We start from the raw sequence: 19,109 nt of genomic DNA, 5'->3' as shown, positions 1-19,109 counted from the left end.
CTAACAGCATGGGTCTGCTCTTATTTGGCCGCCTCCTTGTCAAAGGCTTCTGGAAATCCATACAGATCACACCCACTGGCTCTCCTTTGCCTCACCTTTGAGGTCCTGGTCTTTAATTTTGTTTCTAATTCCTGACATTCCCCAACAGTAGCTCTTGCTTACCCTTACTTACAATGTTGATCCTAACATAGACCATAACAACTGGGATTATTTCTACAGTCAGATATAGAAAAACAATCAAAGACAGAAAATGATGCTAAGATATGTTGCTGCACTCCTTTCAACAATGTTGACAACCTGGGAACAGATTGTCTCACTGACTTGCCAAATGGGAAAAGCAATATGCAACTTGGGATGGAAGACAGTTCACAGGTGTTTCTTCCAATTTTCAAACTTGAGCAAAATAAAGCAAACAAACTTCTTTATATGGGCATATGAACAAGGAACAATTGTACGTCTATCAATCCTTAAGGCAGCACTGCTTTTAATTGCAATATAGCCAATCCGAATGCAACGTCAAATTCACTCACATCTTGCTTCTCACCTTGTATTTACCAAGAATCTATCCACCGTGACCTTACACATATTCAAAGATCTCATTTCTACCACATTTTCATGAAGAATTCCAAACAGTCATGACCCTCTAGGTAAGAAAACATTTTTCCTTCATCTGTTTTAAATGGATGACCCCTCACTTTTAAACAGTGACACTAGTTCTCGATTCTTACATAAGAGCGAACATCCTCTCCACTTCTGTCAATACTCAAGATGTTAAATAATTCAATCAAGACACCTCTTACTTTTGTAAACTCAAGCACACATAAGCCTAGCTTGTCCAATCTTTCTTCATATGACAACACATCCATTCCAGGTATGAGTTTGGCCAACTTCTCTGAACGATTTTCAACACAATCACTATTCTTCCCTAAAGAAAGTGACTGATATTGTAGAGTATGTCAGATGTGGTCTCACTAGTGCCTTGTATATGAATTAATCTTCAGTTTTAATTGGGTTTTAAAATAATGTGATCCACAAATGAGAAAAATGGGCACACTCAAACCCATAATTACAAAAGATTGCAAATGTTCTGCAGCACAACTTGCACTGAGGTTTGTCTTAGGGTATCACTTATCCTTCGAGAGGCTTCAATCTAATGAAAATAACACTCCCCATTCAACCAAATTAATGCAGGCTTATAACAAGTTAAAGAGAATCTGAACCCAAAATAAAATTATGAATTTTATTTTGCTCAATTGCTAAAATCTACTCCTCCATCACCAAGCTGCCTTTTAGGTTCCTGCACAGTTTGCTTTACTTCAGATGAATAACAAGACTTACCTTTCCTGTCGCACCTCGAAGAAGCTGCTGTTTCTTTTCCAACTCTTCTCGTTTTGCTGCCAACGCTTGTTGCTCAGCGTTTTCTTCCCGCCATAGGTAACTAAAGAATAAAACAGTCCTCAACTCTGGCACCATTTCACCCGATATAAAATAAACTTTACACTGAAGGTTATTTGCAGTTTGTGCTTGGGTACATTGATCACAGTATGATCAGACAAAGTCATCATGGTTTTGCAGTGGGGGGGGGATATAGCATTTGATAAATATACTTATAATGTAAATGTACAGCAAATATTAGCAAACCAGTAGATATACTATTGTGTTTCCAAAGTCACGCCAAAAGCTTAATACAAAAGATAAGGATTCATGGAGTTGGGGTTATAAGTAGCATGTGGGGTTAACAGAACGGAGGTAGAGAGTAGAAACAAAAGGAATATTTCAAGATGGCAGGCGGTGACTCATGACTATGCTAGAGGGTGGTGCATGCTCCGTTGTTGAAAATATTGAATACATTGAAGGCGAAATAAATATTTTTTTGATTTCTCAGAGGATCAAGGGATTACATAGAGTGTTAGACAAAGTGGAATTAAAGTGGAACATTAGCTTTGTTTCCAGTGAATGACAGGCACAGATTTGAAGAGCCACATGGTCTACTCCACCTGTGCAAAGTAACATAGGTGTGCTGTTTGTCATTATTCTATTTCTGAGAATGTAATTTGAAACTTCATTATCCGTAGTTTGAGAACCTGTCCAGTTTAAAAAGGATACGGCAATAAAAATCTAGCATCAGTTTAAGAAAAAAACACATGTATCAAGTCAAGTGGAACGCAGAAGCAGTAGGTACAGGTAGTTCTCTTATAATGCTATAGTTTGGTTCCCATGCGATCTCGCTTTATAAGAAAATTGTGCAATACGAGCACCATTTAAACTAACGGGGTCAGAATCGTGCTATAGCCAATACAGGTAAGGAAAGTTTGTGTTCTCCAAATAATGGTCTAAATTCGGCCATTGTGTTATAACCAATTTGTGTTGTAGAAACGTGCTATAGGAGAACCACCTGTAATTTGGAAGCACACTAGCTTTCAAAGCTAGTGTGCTTCCAATTAAACCTGTTGGGACTATAACCTGGTGTTGTGTGATTTTTAAACTTTGTGCACCCCAGTCCAACACCGGCATCTCCAAATCATGACACCTGTAATTTGGCCATTGAGCGCGATCATGATTGACCAAGTTGTGGACTGAACTTGACTAGAATTCCAATTAATGACCCTCAGAAAAATATTCACCTCATCATGGTCTCAAAATCATAGAATCCCTACAATGTGGAAGCAGACCATTCAGCCCATCAAATCCACACCAGCCCTCCAGGCAGCATCTCACTCAGACCCAACCTCAAACCTTTCATCCTGCATTTCCCATGGGCTAATCCATCTGCCTGCACATCCCTGCACACTATGTGGCAATTTATCTTGGCCAATCCACCTTTCCCGTACATATTTAGACCACAGCACTCAAAGGAAACCCTTCAGACACAGTGAGAATATGCAAACTCCACATAGACAGTTGCCTGAGGCTGGAAGCAAACACTGATACCTGGCGCAATAAGGCAGCAGTGCTAATCACTGAGCCATCATGCTTCCCCCAAAATATCTTAAAATATCTATCTAGTTCCCTTAAGGATGGAAACCTACTATTCTTACCTAGCCTGGCCTATACTGAATTTTGATCCATTCCAAGATAGGCAAGTATTATCTGCGTTCTGAAATGCCTAGCAAGCCATTCAATTCCATCACTTCATCCTCAGGGAAACTAGAGATTAGCAATAAATGCCAGTTATGCAATATTGTTTTTAGAAATTAAATCGTTCTTGCAAAGTGCCAGATGAGGAGCATAATTACTATGTTGTTTATGAGCTTGTATAAATTAAGTCACATTATTGTATACAATTGGAGACATTCCACATCGGCATGCATGATAAATTTCTTAAACTTGAAGAAAATTATCAACAGAAACAGAGAAATTAGGAGAAGACCATTCAAACCCATTGAGCCAGCTTACCATTCAATGTGATCATAGCTGATCATTCAGCTCATTTTCCCCATACCAAAGAACAAAGATCCCTTTGATCCCATCAGCCTCAAGAATTCTATCTAACATCTTCTTGAAAAGGTAGTGTTTTGGACTCAACCACTTTCTGTGGCAGAGAATTCCACATGCGCACCTCTGGGTGAAGAGATTTCTCCTCAACACAGTCCTTAAATGGCCAACCACATATCCTTAAATTGTGACCACCAAAATTAATTAAAAATCCAAAACATCCAGTTTTTTGTTGAATCTAAAAGAGCCTTAAGATCCTATTTGTTGCAGATTAGGGATGTAGCACATTTACAATTGCTAATCACTTGATTTTAAAAATATAACTGAGTTCTTTTTTAAACCCCTGAAGCTAAACCAGAAAGAAGCAATTTCCTGCAGATAGAATAGTTTAATGAAAGGGTTAGGCCATCAAACACACTTCTCCTGTGACAGAACACTTATGCCTCACAGAAACAAACTCAAGCCCAGTTTTCATGGTTCCTTTAGATGGACAGCCTAGCATCAGAGTTAAAATGCCCTTTTATTCCAACATGAGAGAATAACCAATTTCCTCGAACTATACTTCAACACAAGTCAATCCAGTCCAAAATGCAGGTTAGGTGAACTGGTCATGCTGAATTGCTCATATGTGCAGGTTAGCTGGGTTAGACAAGGGAAATGCAGGATTACAGAGACAAGGTAGAGGAGTGAGTCTGGGTGAGTCACTCTTCGGTGGGTAGGTGTGGACATGGTGCACTGAAATGCCTGCTTTCACAAATGTAGAAATTCTACAATTCTAAGTAGCTTTGAGAAAAGAAAGTGGCAAATTAGAGGGAATTTAAAAGAAACATCAACCTGCATATTAACTCATGGTTTCCCTGCATGCTGTTGTTTCCATCCCAAACCCCTGTCTCAAAATCAATTTCAGCGACAGACCAGGTTTCCTGTTAGCATTGAGCATTGTGGAGCAGGTTCCAAGTCCGGTTAAGCTTGATCCATTCTGAAGTATCAATTCCTCATCCCAGAGAGCCTTATACAGATGAAGCCATTTTTATATTGTCAGTCTGCCTCCTGGGAGTGAACTGTTTGTCTATACTTGGCACTGGTTCCATAAACTCTGAAGTGGGTAGGTTTAAGATTACCTAATTTTTGCACTAAAATTATGCCCATCAATTTAGTTCCAATTATAGGCACAAACAAAGGTACACTTTTAAAAATCTCATTAAATAACATTTGTCAATTTGGTGTTGGGTTCAGGTTTCAGTATTGCAGTAACGAGTATATTGGCCACAAAGACCCTTTGCTATTCAAAAAATACTATATTCTATATTTCTAATCAACCTGCTGAGGGTTGGTATGATAAACATTTGGAGCAGGTAGAATTCAAACCCAAGCATCCTGGGCCATAGATTAGGACACTACAACTGCACCTTACGACCGAAATACTATATTCTTTTGTTAGTATGTTTTAAAAAATATTGCTAATTCCGAACATTTACTGCAACGTCAATTATATCTTATGTTGTATTTACAGACAGAACAGACTGAAAATGGTATCACAATGTTTATTTGGTCTTTTGTAATACTGGTTTAATATAAAAAAGCTTGAGATCATATGAGCATGAACAACATAACAGTTTCGTGAACCAAATAACATTCCAATAGTTTGTGAATGTTACAAGGTATTCTAACTTTTTTTGAACTTACTTCCTCTCACTCTGCAGCTCGTCTTTCCTGTTTTTCACTTCATAGTATTTCTTGTCAAGATCCTCCACTCGTGCTTTTACTTCAGCCAGATCTTGGTCAAGTTTCTAACAAAAATGAAAAAAAAGTTCAGTGCATCACGGGAAATTACAAAACAATGTTTTGATTCCATGACTACCCAACTAGAGTCTTATTAGGCACAAGATATGAAAATTCTTGCAACTTGCATCAAATTTATACTGAATGAAGTAGGAACTGGACGTGTTAATGCCAGATCTTTGGACTCTAAGTACTCATAGATCTCAGAAAACGATGTCAGCTCACTGTCTGTCTCTCACACAAACACAGAACCAAACTGCATTGGATGATATATTTGAGACGCCATTATGCACACAATGACCATTCACTGAATTATGCAGTACCACACAGGTCATGCCAGGAATTAGCAAGCCATGCTGGTCTGATATCAGCATATTTGATTTGAAGTTGAGTATTTCAGCTAATGTAAAACAAGATACTGGAAAAGACAGTGGAAGGAAAGGAAGGCGGCTATCAAGGACAGTATTACGGTGGCAGAAAGGACGTTTGAGGACTTGTCTACTGAGGTAATATGGACTGAGTTTAGAAACAAGAAAGGAGGTCACCCTGTTGGGAGTTTTCTAGAGGCCTCAGAATAGTTCCAGAGGTGTAGAGGAAACGATAGGAAAGATAATTCTCGACAGGAGCAAGGGTAACAGGATAGTTGTTATTGGGAACTTTAACTTACCAAATATTGACAGGGAATAGTATAGTTCAGGTACTTTAAATGGGTCAGTTTTTGTCCACTATGCAGGATGATTTCCTGACACAGTATGTAGATAAGCCAACAAGGGCTGAAGCTACATTGGATTTGGTACTGGGTAACGAACCTGGCCAGGTGTTAGATTTGGAGGTAGGTGAGCACTTTGATGATAGTGAGCATGATTTGGTTATGTTTACTTTAGTGACGGAAAGGGATAGATATATAATGCAGGGAAGAGTTAATGCTGGGGGAAAGGTAATTATAATGCGATGAGGCAAGATTTAGGATGCATAGGATGGCGAAGGAAACTGCAGGAAATGGGCACAATAGAAATATGGAGTTTATTCAAAGAACAGCTACTGTGTGTCCTAGATATGTATGTACCTGTCAGGCAAGGGTGGAAGTAGTCAAGTGAGGGAGCTGTGGTTTACTGAAGTTGAATCTCTTGTCGAGAGGAAGAAGACGGCTTATGTTAGAATGAGATGTGATGGCTCAGTTAGGGTGCTTGAGAGTTACAAAGCAGCCAGGAAAGACCGAAAGAGAGAGCTAAGAGGAGCCTGGAGGGGACATGAGAAGTAGTTGACAGATAGGATCAACGAAAACCCTAAAGCTTTCTATAGGTATATCAGGGATAAAAGAATGATTAGACAAAGATGAGGGCCAATCAAGGATAGTAGTAGGAAGTTGTGCATGTAGTCACAGGAGATAAGGGAAACACCAAATGAATATTTTTCATCAGTATTCACACTGGAAAAAGACAACATTGTCCAGAATACTAAGATACAGGCTACTAGACTGTACGGGATTGAGGTTCACAGTTCTGGAGAGTGTGAAAATAGATATGTCCCCTGGGCCAGATGGGATTTACCAGAGGATTCTCTGGGAAGCCAGGGAGGAGATTGCTAAGCCTTTGGCTTTGATCTTTATGTCGTCGTTGTTTACAAGAATAATGCCAGAAGACTGGGGGATAGCAAATGTTGTTCCCTTGTTCAAGAAGGGGAGTAAAGACAACCAATGAGCCTTACTTCGGTTGTGGGTAAAGTGTTGGAAAAGGTTATGAGAGATAGGATTTATCTAGAGAGAAATAAGTTGATTAGGGATAATAAAACATGTTTTGTGAAGGGTAGGTCATGCCTTACAAACCTTGAGTTCTTTGAGATGGGGACCAAACAGGTGAATGAGAGTAAAGCTGTTGATGTGGCGTATAGGGATTTCAGTCAGGCATTTGATAAGGTTCCCCACGGTAGGCTATTGCACAAAATACAGAGACACGGGATTGAGGGTGATCTAGCAGTTTGGATCAGAAATTGGCTAGCTGAAAGAAGACAGAGGGTGGTGGTTGATGGGAAATATTCATTCTGGAGTTCAATTACTAATAGAGTACTAAAAGCATCTGTTTTTGGGCCATTGCTGTTCATCATTTTTATAAATGACCTCGATGAGGATGAAGAAGGAATGGTTAGTAAATTTGCGGATAACACTAAGGTTGGTAGCGTTGTGGATAGTGCTAAAGGACGTTGCAAGTTACACAGCGAGATAGATAAGCTGCAGAGCTGGGCTAAGAGGTGGCAAAAGGAGTTTAATGCAGAAAAGTGAGAGGTGATTCCCTTTGGAAGGAATAACAGGACTAAAGAGCACTGGACGAATGGTAAGATTCTTGGTAGTGTAGATGAGCAGAGAGATCTCTGTGTCCATGTACATAGATCCCTGAAAGTTGGCAGCCAGGTTGATAGGGCTGTTAAAAAGGCATACGGTGTGTTAGCTTTTATTAGTAGATGGATTGAGTTTCACAGCCACAAGGTCATGCTACAGCTCTACAAAACTCTTGTGCAGCCACATGTGGAGTATTGCATACAGTTCTGGTCACTGCATTCAAGGAAGGATATGGAAGCTTTGGAATGGATTCAGAGGAGATTTACTAGGATGTTGCCTGGTATGGAGGGAAGGTCTCATGAGGAAAGGCTGAGGGACCCGAGGCTGAGAAGATTGAGAGGTGACTTAATTGAGACATATAAGATAATCAGAGGGTTAGATAGAGTGGACAGTGAGAGCCTTTTTCCTCGGATCATAATGGCGAGCACAAGGAGATGTAGCTATAAATTGAGGGGTGATAGATATAGGACAGATATCAGAGGTAGTCTCTTTACTCGGAGTAGTAGGGGCATGGAATGCACTGCCTGCAACTGTAGTAAACTCGCCAACTTTAAGGGCATTTAAATGGTCATTGGATAAACATATGGATGAAAATGTAATAGTGCAGGAGAGATGGGCTTCATACTGGTTCCACAGGTTGACGCAACATCGAGGACCAAAGGACCTGTACGCTCTGCAATGTTCTATAATTTGAAACAGTTAGAATTATGGTGAAAGTGAGGACTGCAGATGCTGGAGATCAGAGTCAAGATTAGTGGTGCTGGAAAAACACAGCAGGTCAGGCAGCATCCGAGGAGCAGGAAAATCGACGTTTCGGACAGGAGCCTCGGATGCTGCCTGACCTACTGTGCTTTTCCAGCATCACAGTTAGGATTATGTTTGCTGGGATTCAGAAGAATGAGGACTGATCTCATAGAAACTTGTAAAATTCTAATAGAACTGAGCAGAGTAAACACCGGAATGGTACTCCCCACGGCAGGGAATACAGAACCAGGCATCATAGTCCAAGGGTATGGGGTAAATCATTAACGACTGAGAAGAGGAAAAATGTCTTCACCCAGAGAGTGGAGAACCTGTGGAACTGTCTGCCTTAGAAAGCAGTCAAGCCCAAAACATTGTATGATTTCAATGAGTTCGATATAGCACTTGAGGCTAAAGGGATCAAAGGTTATGGAGTAAAAGCAGGAGTAGGCTATTGAGTTGGATGATCAGCCACAATTATAATGAATGACATAGCAGACCCAAAGTGGCCAATAACATACTCCTGTTCCTATTTTCCATTCTGCGTGCCTCAGTCATGATGTCCTAAATGAAAATGCACCATTCATTTCAACCTTAGAAATGCAAGGACCTTACTACCCATAGCTAGGAGGCTGCTGTGGTGATGAAGAACGTTTTCACATCCAATAAATGCAGAGACGGAGTTGGATATTTCTGCAACATCTTGCAATTGCCCGTCTTTGAGTAGTCACAGCCCCTTGTGGACAAACTATATTCAATCCATCTTACAAGAGACAAGAAGGTGAAGTACACAGAATTGCGGTCTTTGTAAGGGGCATGGAGCCAGTGACTACATGCGCATCATTTTGCTGGAATTGCCATCCTGTACTATAACAGAACAGGATTCCAATCCCTCACTACCATTTGGCCATAGCTACTGAATCTAGCAATGGCAACAGTCAGATGGCTTTCTTCCACGAGCATCCATTGCACTGGTTACATCTGCGCAACATTGGCAAAACACGGAATGGCTACTGGGCTATCTGCTGATAATATGATCGATGATTCCACTGCACAACCCCATACATATGCACAAAGGTATGCTGGCTGTCAGGCAACCGTAAGGGCACATACAAGTGGCTGCACAGATGGACAACTACTCTCATCTCAAGACAAACCATCAGGCATCCATGCTATCCTTGTAGCCAAGTTGGATCCTAATGCTGAAACTCCCATCCCAACTGCACATAGACTTTCCCACATTATCCTCCATTTGCCAACTTTTTACCCTCTTAATTAACCTACCAGTATCTCTTTGTAAACTGTTTGTATCCCTCTCACAAACTGCCTTTTCAACCATTTTTGGGTTGACGACAAACCTGGCTACAGTACATTTACTTCCTTTTTCTTCTTCTCTCAGAGGGTGGAGTGTCTTTCGAAGTCCTTGTCACAGATAGTTGTGGACGCAGAGTCCGAGCATATATTTAAGACTGAGATAGATAGGTAGATTCTTGATCAGTAGGGGAATTGAGAGTTGCAGGGAAAATGCAAGAAAATAGACATAAGGAATGTTATATCAGCCATGAAACCGCAGAATGGCAGACCAGGCTCCAGAGGCTGAATGGCCTGTTCTTGAACATATTCCTTCTGATCTTATGGATAGCAGCTGCTCAAATTTCTTACTTCCAGTTGAATTTCTTGCCTGCAATGTGTGCATTATCAGGATTCCAGGTGCCAAATGAACATGGTTATCCAACTACAACCAGTTGGAAAGCTGTGACTGCTTGTTCCAAAATAAAATCGACACTTTCATACACAACACTATTAAAAATCACACAACACCAGGTTATAGTCCAACAGGTTTAATTGCAAGCACACTAGCTTTCAGAGGGACGCTCCTTCATCGGGTGATTGTGGATCACCTGATCACCTGATGAAAGAGCGTTGCTCCGAAAGCTAGCGCTTCCAATTAAACCTGTTGGACTATAACCTGGTGTTGTGTGATTTTTAACTTTGTACTCCCCAGTCCAACACTGGCATCTCCAAATCATGACTACTACACACAACACTTATTGTGTGAAATCAGAATTCATCTACACGTCTTTACTACAGATGTCAACTAAGCAACAAAAATAGGTAGACAAATGAATCCCAAAATAAACTGGAACAAAATTAAAAGCATGGAATGTAGTCATAAATATAAAAAAAACATTGAAGACTGAATCATTAAAATGAGACCAATCACATTCGTTTATGACCACTGACTGCACTGTTCACCCAATGGAGAACAATAAACTGCTCATTTAATAAAACAATTTATATAATTACATAGTTCTAAGCGGCACAGTGGTTAGCACTGCTGCCTCACAGCTCCAGAGACCAGGGTTCAATTCCCACCTCGGACAACTATCTGTGTGGAGTTTGCACATTCTCACACGTGTCTGTGTGGGTTTCTTCTGGGTGTTCCGGTTTCCTCCCACAGTCCAAAGATGTGCAGGTTAGGTGAATTGGCCATGCTAAATTGCCTGTAGTGTTAGGTGAATGGAGTAAATGGAGGAGAATGGGTCTGGGTGGGTTGCTCTTCGGAGGGTCGGTGAGGACTTGTTGGGCCGAAGGGCCTGTTTCCATACTAAGCAATCTAATCTGCTTGGCAATTTAAAAATTTGTCTCAGGTGCAACAATAAATTATTTGCATATCTTTCAATCTGACCAAGGTGTATTTGCTCCTCTACACTCGGGAGTTTGAACGGTTTACTCAGACTGCAAACAGGACGTCACTTAAAGGACACTTGCCAATTTACTCACCTTTCTACCTTAGGTTTAAAAGTGTTCCAGTGAAGCCCACCACAAACTGGAAGAACAGCACCTCATTTTCCTTTTAAGCTCTTTATAGCCTTCTGAGCTCAACAGAGTTCAGCAATTTCAGATCAAAAACTCCACCCTCCATTGTTTCCCCATCCTCTATACAACATCTGACTTTTATTTAGTGGCACTTGAGATCTATAATCCTGCTAAATGAATCCCAAGATCCAGTAGGCTCAGGAGCGGCAGTTAGAATTTAATTTAGATAAACGCGCCAAGTTACATTTTGGTAAGACAAACCAAGACAGGACTTTAACAGTTAATGGTAGGCCAAGGGGAGTGTTGTCAAATAGAGACACCGAGGGGTGCAGGTACATTGTTCCTTGAAAACGGTGTCACAGTAAACAGGGTGGTGAAAAAAGGGTGTCTGACATGCTTGCCTTCATTGGTTACAGCACTGAGTATAGGAATTGGGACATCATATTATAGCTGTACAAGACACTGGTGAAGCCACATTTGGAGTACTGCGTACAATTCTGGTCATCCTGCTGAAGGCAGAATGTTATTAGAATGGAAAGAGTGCAAAAAAAAATAGATTTATAAGGATGTTCCCAAGGCTTTAAGTTATAAGGAGAGGTTGAATAGGCTGGGACTTTTGTCCCTGGAGCTTCAGAGACTGAGGAGTGATCTTAGACATTTATAAAATCTTGAGGGGCATAGATAAGGTGAACAGTCAAGGCTTTTGCCCCAGGATAGAGGAGTCCAAAACTAGAGAGAATAGATTAAAAGTGAAAGGGGAAAGATTTAAAAAGGAACCTGAGAAGCAACTTTTTCCACACAGAGGGTGGTGCACATATGGAACAAGCCAGAAGAAGTGGCTAGAGATGGGTAAAATTACAACATTTAAAAGATGTTTGGACAGGTATACAAATAGGAAAGGTTGAAAGGGATACGGGTCAAACACAGACAAATGAGATTAGTTCAGTTTAGGAAATCTGGTCGGCATGGACAATTTGGGCTGAAGAATCTACTTCTGTGTTGTGTAGGACTCTATGGCAACACCCTCTAAGCTTTCGCTAACCTTCCCTGCTCTTCTACTTACACAACTTTTTTGTATAAAATAAAATTCAAGTGACCTTTAAGTTAAACCATCACCAGTCGTTTCTCTCTAATGACAGAACAGTCCTATGGTCCCCTCTGGCACTATGGCGACTTTTTGTTTTTATTATACAAATTAACTCACTGTCTTTGTAAGAAAGCAATAGGCTTGTAGATATATAATCTCTTTAAAAGATGCAATAAAATGCTTCATAACCACTGATGTGATTTCTGCACCACTGTTCTAATGCAAAAAATATCACAGCAAAGATCAGCAGAAGCAGCTACCCAACATGAGTAAAGAAATAATTAGTTTAATTAATTTTGGTTAGAGAATAAACATGCCCAGGTCTTTGTAGAACACCAATACTCTTGGTCAAATTTCCATGCAATCTTTTACATTCAATTCAGAGCTTGGATAAGGTCTCTGTATGAAAGCTGATGCCTCCAACTGCACAATTCTCCATTACCTCTCCACATGGAATGTCAGCCTAGCTTACGTGCTCATGTTTTTGGAGCGGGCTTTGGGGAAATACAACCCTGACTCAGAAGGTGTTAACCAGACTGAACAAGCTTTATTTTCCTGTGTTTTCCTCGATCTCTTGTAATTCTGGATATTTTTGTGACCTGCGTAAGTGGGTCCTTTGGTGCAAATCCTTCTCCAGTCACTTTACTTAAAATGTCCATTAAAATTTTCCAGAGAGAGAAAATACTCTGGATAAGAATTCCTTTTGACAAACTTCTCACCAAATAATTTTAAAAATGCACAATACTACGTGATACACAAAAGGTAGATAAATATCTCAAATAAACCATTGGTGGTACTAATTACTTACAGAATATTGTTCCAGGTTTCTCTCTTTATTGGCTTCTGTATCCTCAAGGTCCTTGGTAATTGCAGCAATTTGTCGTTTTTTATCATTAATAGCTTGATCGAGTGATTTCAACTCTTTCTTAATCCATTTATCTCTTTCCTCTTTTGACGTAAACTGACTGCCTCGACCCTGTTTAGCATATAAATCTGTTCTTTCCTGGGTTGCCTGTGCCAACCTAAGTAGAAATAAAGACAGAATATGAGGACTACGACAATTTGGCTTGCAATATGCCTCCTCAGGCCTTTAAGACTGCAAGCAATAACTGTGCTTTTGAAGCCTCTATTGCATAAGAATACATTTTTGAACAGTCTATCACTAAAACAAGGACGAACTCCCAGTAGTCAGGTCATTCTTTAGATTTACTTTTCCTCGATTCCACTGGTCAATTTATACCGTGCAAACACTTTAAAACCAGATAGCTTTGCATTTTGACATATTCCACCTCAACTTTACATGGTAGATTTTAATGCAACAGCAACAGCAGGAACAAAATGCTCATGTTGCATCCAATAGTGCAAAGTATTCCTTAAAACTACTGCGACAGTACTAAGGCTTCAGTGTCCAAGTTGTGTGTTAACCTTACATTTCACCTATAGCATATAAAAGGCCTTTACATTAAATTTAAATCTACTCCTAGTGTGAATTGTGACGATAGTACTCGTTACACACGTCCCAACTCTCGAAAATCCGAGCAGAGATCTGAGATATTAAATACAATTGATGATTTCAAATCAAACAAAAATGACCAAGATGTACAGAAAATGGCTGACAACAATGAAAGATGAAATACTTAACACAAACAGAACAAATTATGAAATAACGAACAACCATGGAGAAATTAATATAAATAGATAGTAACATGCCTAGATTTAGACCCATCTGAAGAAGAGTAATTGGACTCAAAATGTTTGCTCTCTACAGATGTTGAATTTCTTCATACATTTGTTTTTGTTTCAGATCTTCAGCAACCGCAGTTCTTTGTTTTACTTATTCTCCTACATCTCTCCACACCCACACATGCACTTGGTCTATTTAATCACATTGCAGGAGCTTTCTACTTTCCTTACTACCTGCTTTGCTACCAATAGTAACACCAGCAAACACAGCTCTGTGTTGCTGACCCATATTGGTAACCCATCCACCACTGTCACCATTTTAACATTTTCACCCCCGAACCCAGTCCTCGTATCCCTTTCAAACTATCTGCAGGTCCAAGCCAAAGTATAAAATCCTGTATCTGCCTACTTCCCTCCATTTACATTGTGATAATTATAGAGTCAGAGTGTCATTTTTAAGCATCAATTCCCAAATCAATATATCCTTTACACTAAAAGGTAATTATATTTTTAATCATAAAACCAAACTTCAGCCAATCTGATCTTGATAATTTAGTGTGCCAAAGGATTAAAAAAAACCCAGCAGCTTACCCAAAGGAGTTCACACTGAAGTAACATATTTTTAGAATAGATTCCCTACAGTATGGAAACGGGCCCTTCCACCGAAAAAGTCCACACCGACCCTCCAAAGAGTAACCCACCCAGATCCATTCCCCTACATTTACCCCGACTAATGCACCTAACACTACAGGTAATTTAGCATTGAGAATTCACCTGACCTGTACATCTTTGATTGTGGGAGGAAACTGGAGCACCCAGAGGAAACCCACGCACACACAGGAAGAATGTGCAAATTCCATACAGACGGTTGCCCAAAGTAGGAATCAAACCCACGTACCTGGGGCTGTGATGCAGCAGTGCTAACCACTGAGTCACTGTGCCACCCACACTTATGGGATGCCTAATAATGTCATTCTCAAAAAGGAACTGACATGTATGTAAAATGTTTTTTATATAGAATAACATCTTATGAAATTTCACTGAGACATTAAAAGACTAAATGGGACACCAAGACAAAAGAGGGCTTATGTGAATAACATTTTAACCAGTGTTCTAATAGTTGATATTGAAAGAAAATTCTGCCATCAGTATTCTAACTTACGTCAAGTGTTTTTCACCTCACAGCTGCCCCATATTGGGAACCCTATCACCATTCTAACATTTTCACCCCTGATCTCAGTCCTCATATCCCTTCATGGCCTCTCCTCTGCCAACTTATGTTACATCCTTAAGAGCTATTGTTATGGAGCAGCCCAGACCACTCAAAACATTCTTAATCAGGCCATAATTTTGAAATTTGTTTAGGTAAGTGTACAGCGAAAATTACCCAAAGTAAGTGAGCGAGGTTGACTTCCCGGTTTAAAAACAGCCAAATTTTAAAATTACACAATAAAACACACGGAACAGAATAAAGAACCCCTATAGAACTCAGTCTATCCAAATTAGACTTAATTATGCTGTTCCAAATATTCACATTAGACCCACTAAGCAAGCCCCCTTAAAAAACAGTAATAAAAAAACAGATGCTGACAGGTTGAAGTTAGAAGGGCAGAAAGAGAGAGAGAGGCTGTTTACATAGTCCACTGCTGAACTCCCAACTAGTTCTGGACTGAACTGCTCACCTAGAGAGCTTACCACTTCCCTTTCATTATACAGGTCACTTCTCAAACATGACCATTTTGGCCTGAAGTCTCATCTGTTTACATATAAACGAAAAGGCCTCTCAATACCCTTTAATGTCTGTACCAAACCAGTCTAATTGAAACCAGGAGTGGTTTATGACCCCTCTGAAAAAACCAAGGACACAGTATGCTTGAGAAAAGGAACAGCTTTTATATAAAAAAAAGGACCAGCTTTGTGGCGCAACAACTTTGCAAGAACTCTGCATTGCTTCAGCTATGGCTTTGTAAAGGAACAACGTGCAAGAAAAATGCTCAAGAAAATGCAGAATAATATTCCAACTTATTTTATTTATCTCTTAACCTTATGATAACAGGATAACCGCATTTCTCTACAGAGTTCCAAGTGTAGTAAAAATAGAAATATAAAATTAACTAAATAATTGGACCAAATATCTGTCAGAAATATTTGGATATGAGTGACCAAAAGGTCAAGGAACAATCTATCAGTATGTATAAACTGGAAGAGCCAAGGGACAATGGGATCAAAAACTGGCAAGAAAAACTGCAAATAACAATGGGTGATACTAAAGGAGCTGCTTCCAGCTGCAGCTCAGGTGCATTCAAGTGCAAAAGGTTTGGAGAATCAAAGCCAGAGCTCCTTGGAATAACAATGAAGTTGGAAGAATATGATAAAACAAAAGAAAAAAGGGAATATGATAATGTCAGGTGAATCCTTCTAGGGAGGGAGAACCAATTCAAATACAATAGGGGAAGAGAAGAGGAAACTGGGTGGCATGGTGGTTAGCACTGCTGCCTCACAGCGCCAGAGACCCGGGTTCAATTCCCGCCTCAGGCAACTGACTGTGTGGAGTTTGCAGATTCTCTCCGTGTCTGTGTGGGTTTCCTCGGGGTGCTCCAGTTTCCTCCCACAGTCCAAAGATGTGCAGACCAGGTGAATTGGCCATGCTAAATTGCCCGTAGTGTTAGGTCAAGGGGTAAATGTGGGGGAATGGGTCTGGATTGCGCTTCGGCAGGTTGGCGTGGACTTGGGCCAAAGGGCCTGGTTTCACACTGTGGTTAATCTAATCCAAAGTAAAGAAAATAAGATTGATATAGACAATGAGAATAGAAAGTGAAAAATAAAAACAAGCCCAAAGATTTTCCACTAGCAGTTCAGCAGGTAGCAAGCAGACTGGGTCCTAGCGAGTTTTGAAAAGAATTGTAGCTCAGGTTAATTGCAAGGTTCATTTCCAGACACGCATCAGAATTCCTCGAAGCATGGCATTCCAACTGGAACTCTACCAACAAACACATCAAGTTAGACCCCATCTACCACCACCTGAGAAAAGGAACAGGAATTAACTTCACTACAGGAAATAACATCACCACAGGAAATAACATCACCAACCCAAAGAAACTCAAACATATAAACAAAAAGCAGGAATTTTCAGCATTGCTTCGCCTGAGGCCCACTGAAGATGTTACCTAGCAGGGTAACGAAACGAACCTATCAGCTCAGTGAGCAAACCTGCATCCAGAATGAGTCCTATTGGGGACAGGTGTGATAAACAGATTGCAGGCAGATATCTGGGCTAAAATGCCTAATTGGTATTTTGTACCAGAGAATTCATGAAGGAAAAGCTGACAATGAAGGGAGAAATGTTGGTAGGACTAGTTTTTATTTCTAACCTTCCTTAGATACAGGAAAGATGCTAAAGGATTAGAGCAGCACATTTAACAGTTTGTTAAAAGGAAGGGGCAAGGACAGCTCTAGTAACTATATACAAGTAGCTTATCAGTGGTAGATACTTTTTTAAAAATAAACAGGGAAAACAAGAGGCACTGGAAGAGACTGGAGTTAATTAAGAATAGCCAATACAAATTTGATAAACATAAATCCTGTTGACTAATCTAATTGAATTTTTTGATGAAGTAACAGAGAAGGATGAGGAAAGATTTTGTCCATTTGGATTAAAGAAAACGTTTGATAAAGCATCACACATAAAAAAAAGAGTCCTTAAGAGAACTGTGACTCATGTAGAAGGGCCAGTGTCTGTTTGGATTTTTTAGAAAGTCAATAACAAGAGAATACACTGAATTGTGGTAAACAGTTATTTTTCAGGCTGGAGAATAGAAGACAACCCAGGATCACAAACCAGGAGACCCCCTCAGACCCATAATCTTGCTACCTGGAACACGAACGTACAGATTAGCTACACCAAAGACTAAAATACTTAGTAGAAGACTCACATCACTTGATTCACCCCACCCAAGAATTGCTGAAGACCAAAGACACCAAGATAGAAGACAATGAAATAATAGTCTCCTTTGACAACAGCCCTGTTCACATCCATTAACATTAACCTGGCCAAGGAAACACTGACTATACTATGAGAAGAACCAAAGACACATACAGCAAAAATCACCAACCTCATCAGCAAAGACATCATCAAGCTAGTGGACTTATGCCTTACCACCCATTTCGCTTTCAATAACAAAACCTACAGACAAACCAATGGAACACCCATGGGATCTCCAATGTCATGGTTCCAAGAGGCAGTAACGCAGAACTCAAACAAATAGCTCTGCCAACCATCCAACCCAAATATTGGGTCCGTAACCTTTGTCATCGCTAAACAAAACAAATTATAGGAAACCTTTAAGATGATCAATAATATCCTTACTGTTGTGGTTCTGTTCACCGAGCTGGGACACAACGTCTGGAACACAAATTCCCAGCTCGGCGAACAGAACCACACCAACGAGCACCCAAGCTACAAATCTTCTCACAAACTTTGAATATCCTTACTGGCATGAACTTCACTAAAGAGGAGGAAAACAACAATAAACTGCCATTCCTGGATGTCACAGTAGAGCGAACAGCCAATGGAGAACTCCAAACAGTGTCTTCAGGAAAATAACGCATTCTGACCAAACACTGAACTACAGAAGGAATCATCCCAACATCCACAAATGAAGCTGCGTTAGAACAGTATTTCAATGAGCCACCACACACTGCAGCACAGAGGAACTACGAAGAACAGGGGAAAATCACCTACACAGCATATTCAAAAGGAACAGGTACCCAATGAGCACAGGCCGCCGATTTCTCAGCAACAAACCCAAACAAGCAGACAAAACACGTTCAGAAACCCTAGCCACTCTCCCCTACAAAGACATCTTAATAATGACTGCCAGACTACTCAGACGTTCAAAGTTTGTGAGATGATTTGTAGCTCGGGTGCTCGTTGTTGTGGTTCTGTTCGCCGAGCTGTAAGTTTTTGTTGCAAACGTTTCGTCCCCTTTCTAGGTGACATCCTCAGTGCTTGGGAGCCTCCTGTGAAGCGCTTCTGTGCTGATTTCTCCGGCATTTATAGTGGTTTGTATCTGCTGCTTCTGGTTGTCAGTTACTGTCCGCTGCAGTGGCCGGTATATTGGGTCTAGGTCGATGTGTTTGTTGATTGTGTTTGTTGATAGAATTTGTCAAATTCTATCAACAAACACATCAACCTAGACCCAATATACCGGCCACTGCAGCAGACGG

The 19,109-nt window shown here is 40.3% G+C and overlaps 1 protein-coding gene across 1 annotated transcript in view; it reads right to left on the bottom strand.

Annotated features, from left to right (window-relative positions):
• Nucleotides 1–19,109, bottom strand: part of smc3 (structural maintenance of chromosomes 3) — a 114,116-nt gene that overhangs the window by 49,997 nt on the left and 45,010 nt on the right. Inside the window, exons 13-15 of the mRNA XM_060842278.1 lie at nt 13,009–13,222; nt 5,122–5,225; nt 1,339–1,438 (exon numbers count right to left, since the gene is read on the bottom strand). Coding sequence (XP_060698261.1) covers nt 1,339–1,438; nt 5,122–5,225; nt 13,009–13,222 — 418 coding nt within the window. The remainder of the gene's footprint in view (nt 1–1,338; nt 1,439–5,121; nt 5,226–13,008; nt 13,223–19,109) is intronic.

Source organism: Hemiscyllium ocellatum, chromosome 22, assembly GCF_020745735.1.
Source record: "Hemiscyllium ocellatum isolate sHemOce1 chromosome 22, sHemOce1.pat.X.cur, whole genome shotgun sequence".
NCBI classification, from domain to species: Eukaryota; Metazoa; Chordata; class Chondrichthyes; order Orectolobiformes; family Hemiscylliidae; genus Hemiscyllium; species Hemiscyllium ocellatum.
The sequence above is the reverse complement of the archived record's forward strand: the minus strand, read 5'-3'. Positions and strand labels throughout refer to the sequence as shown.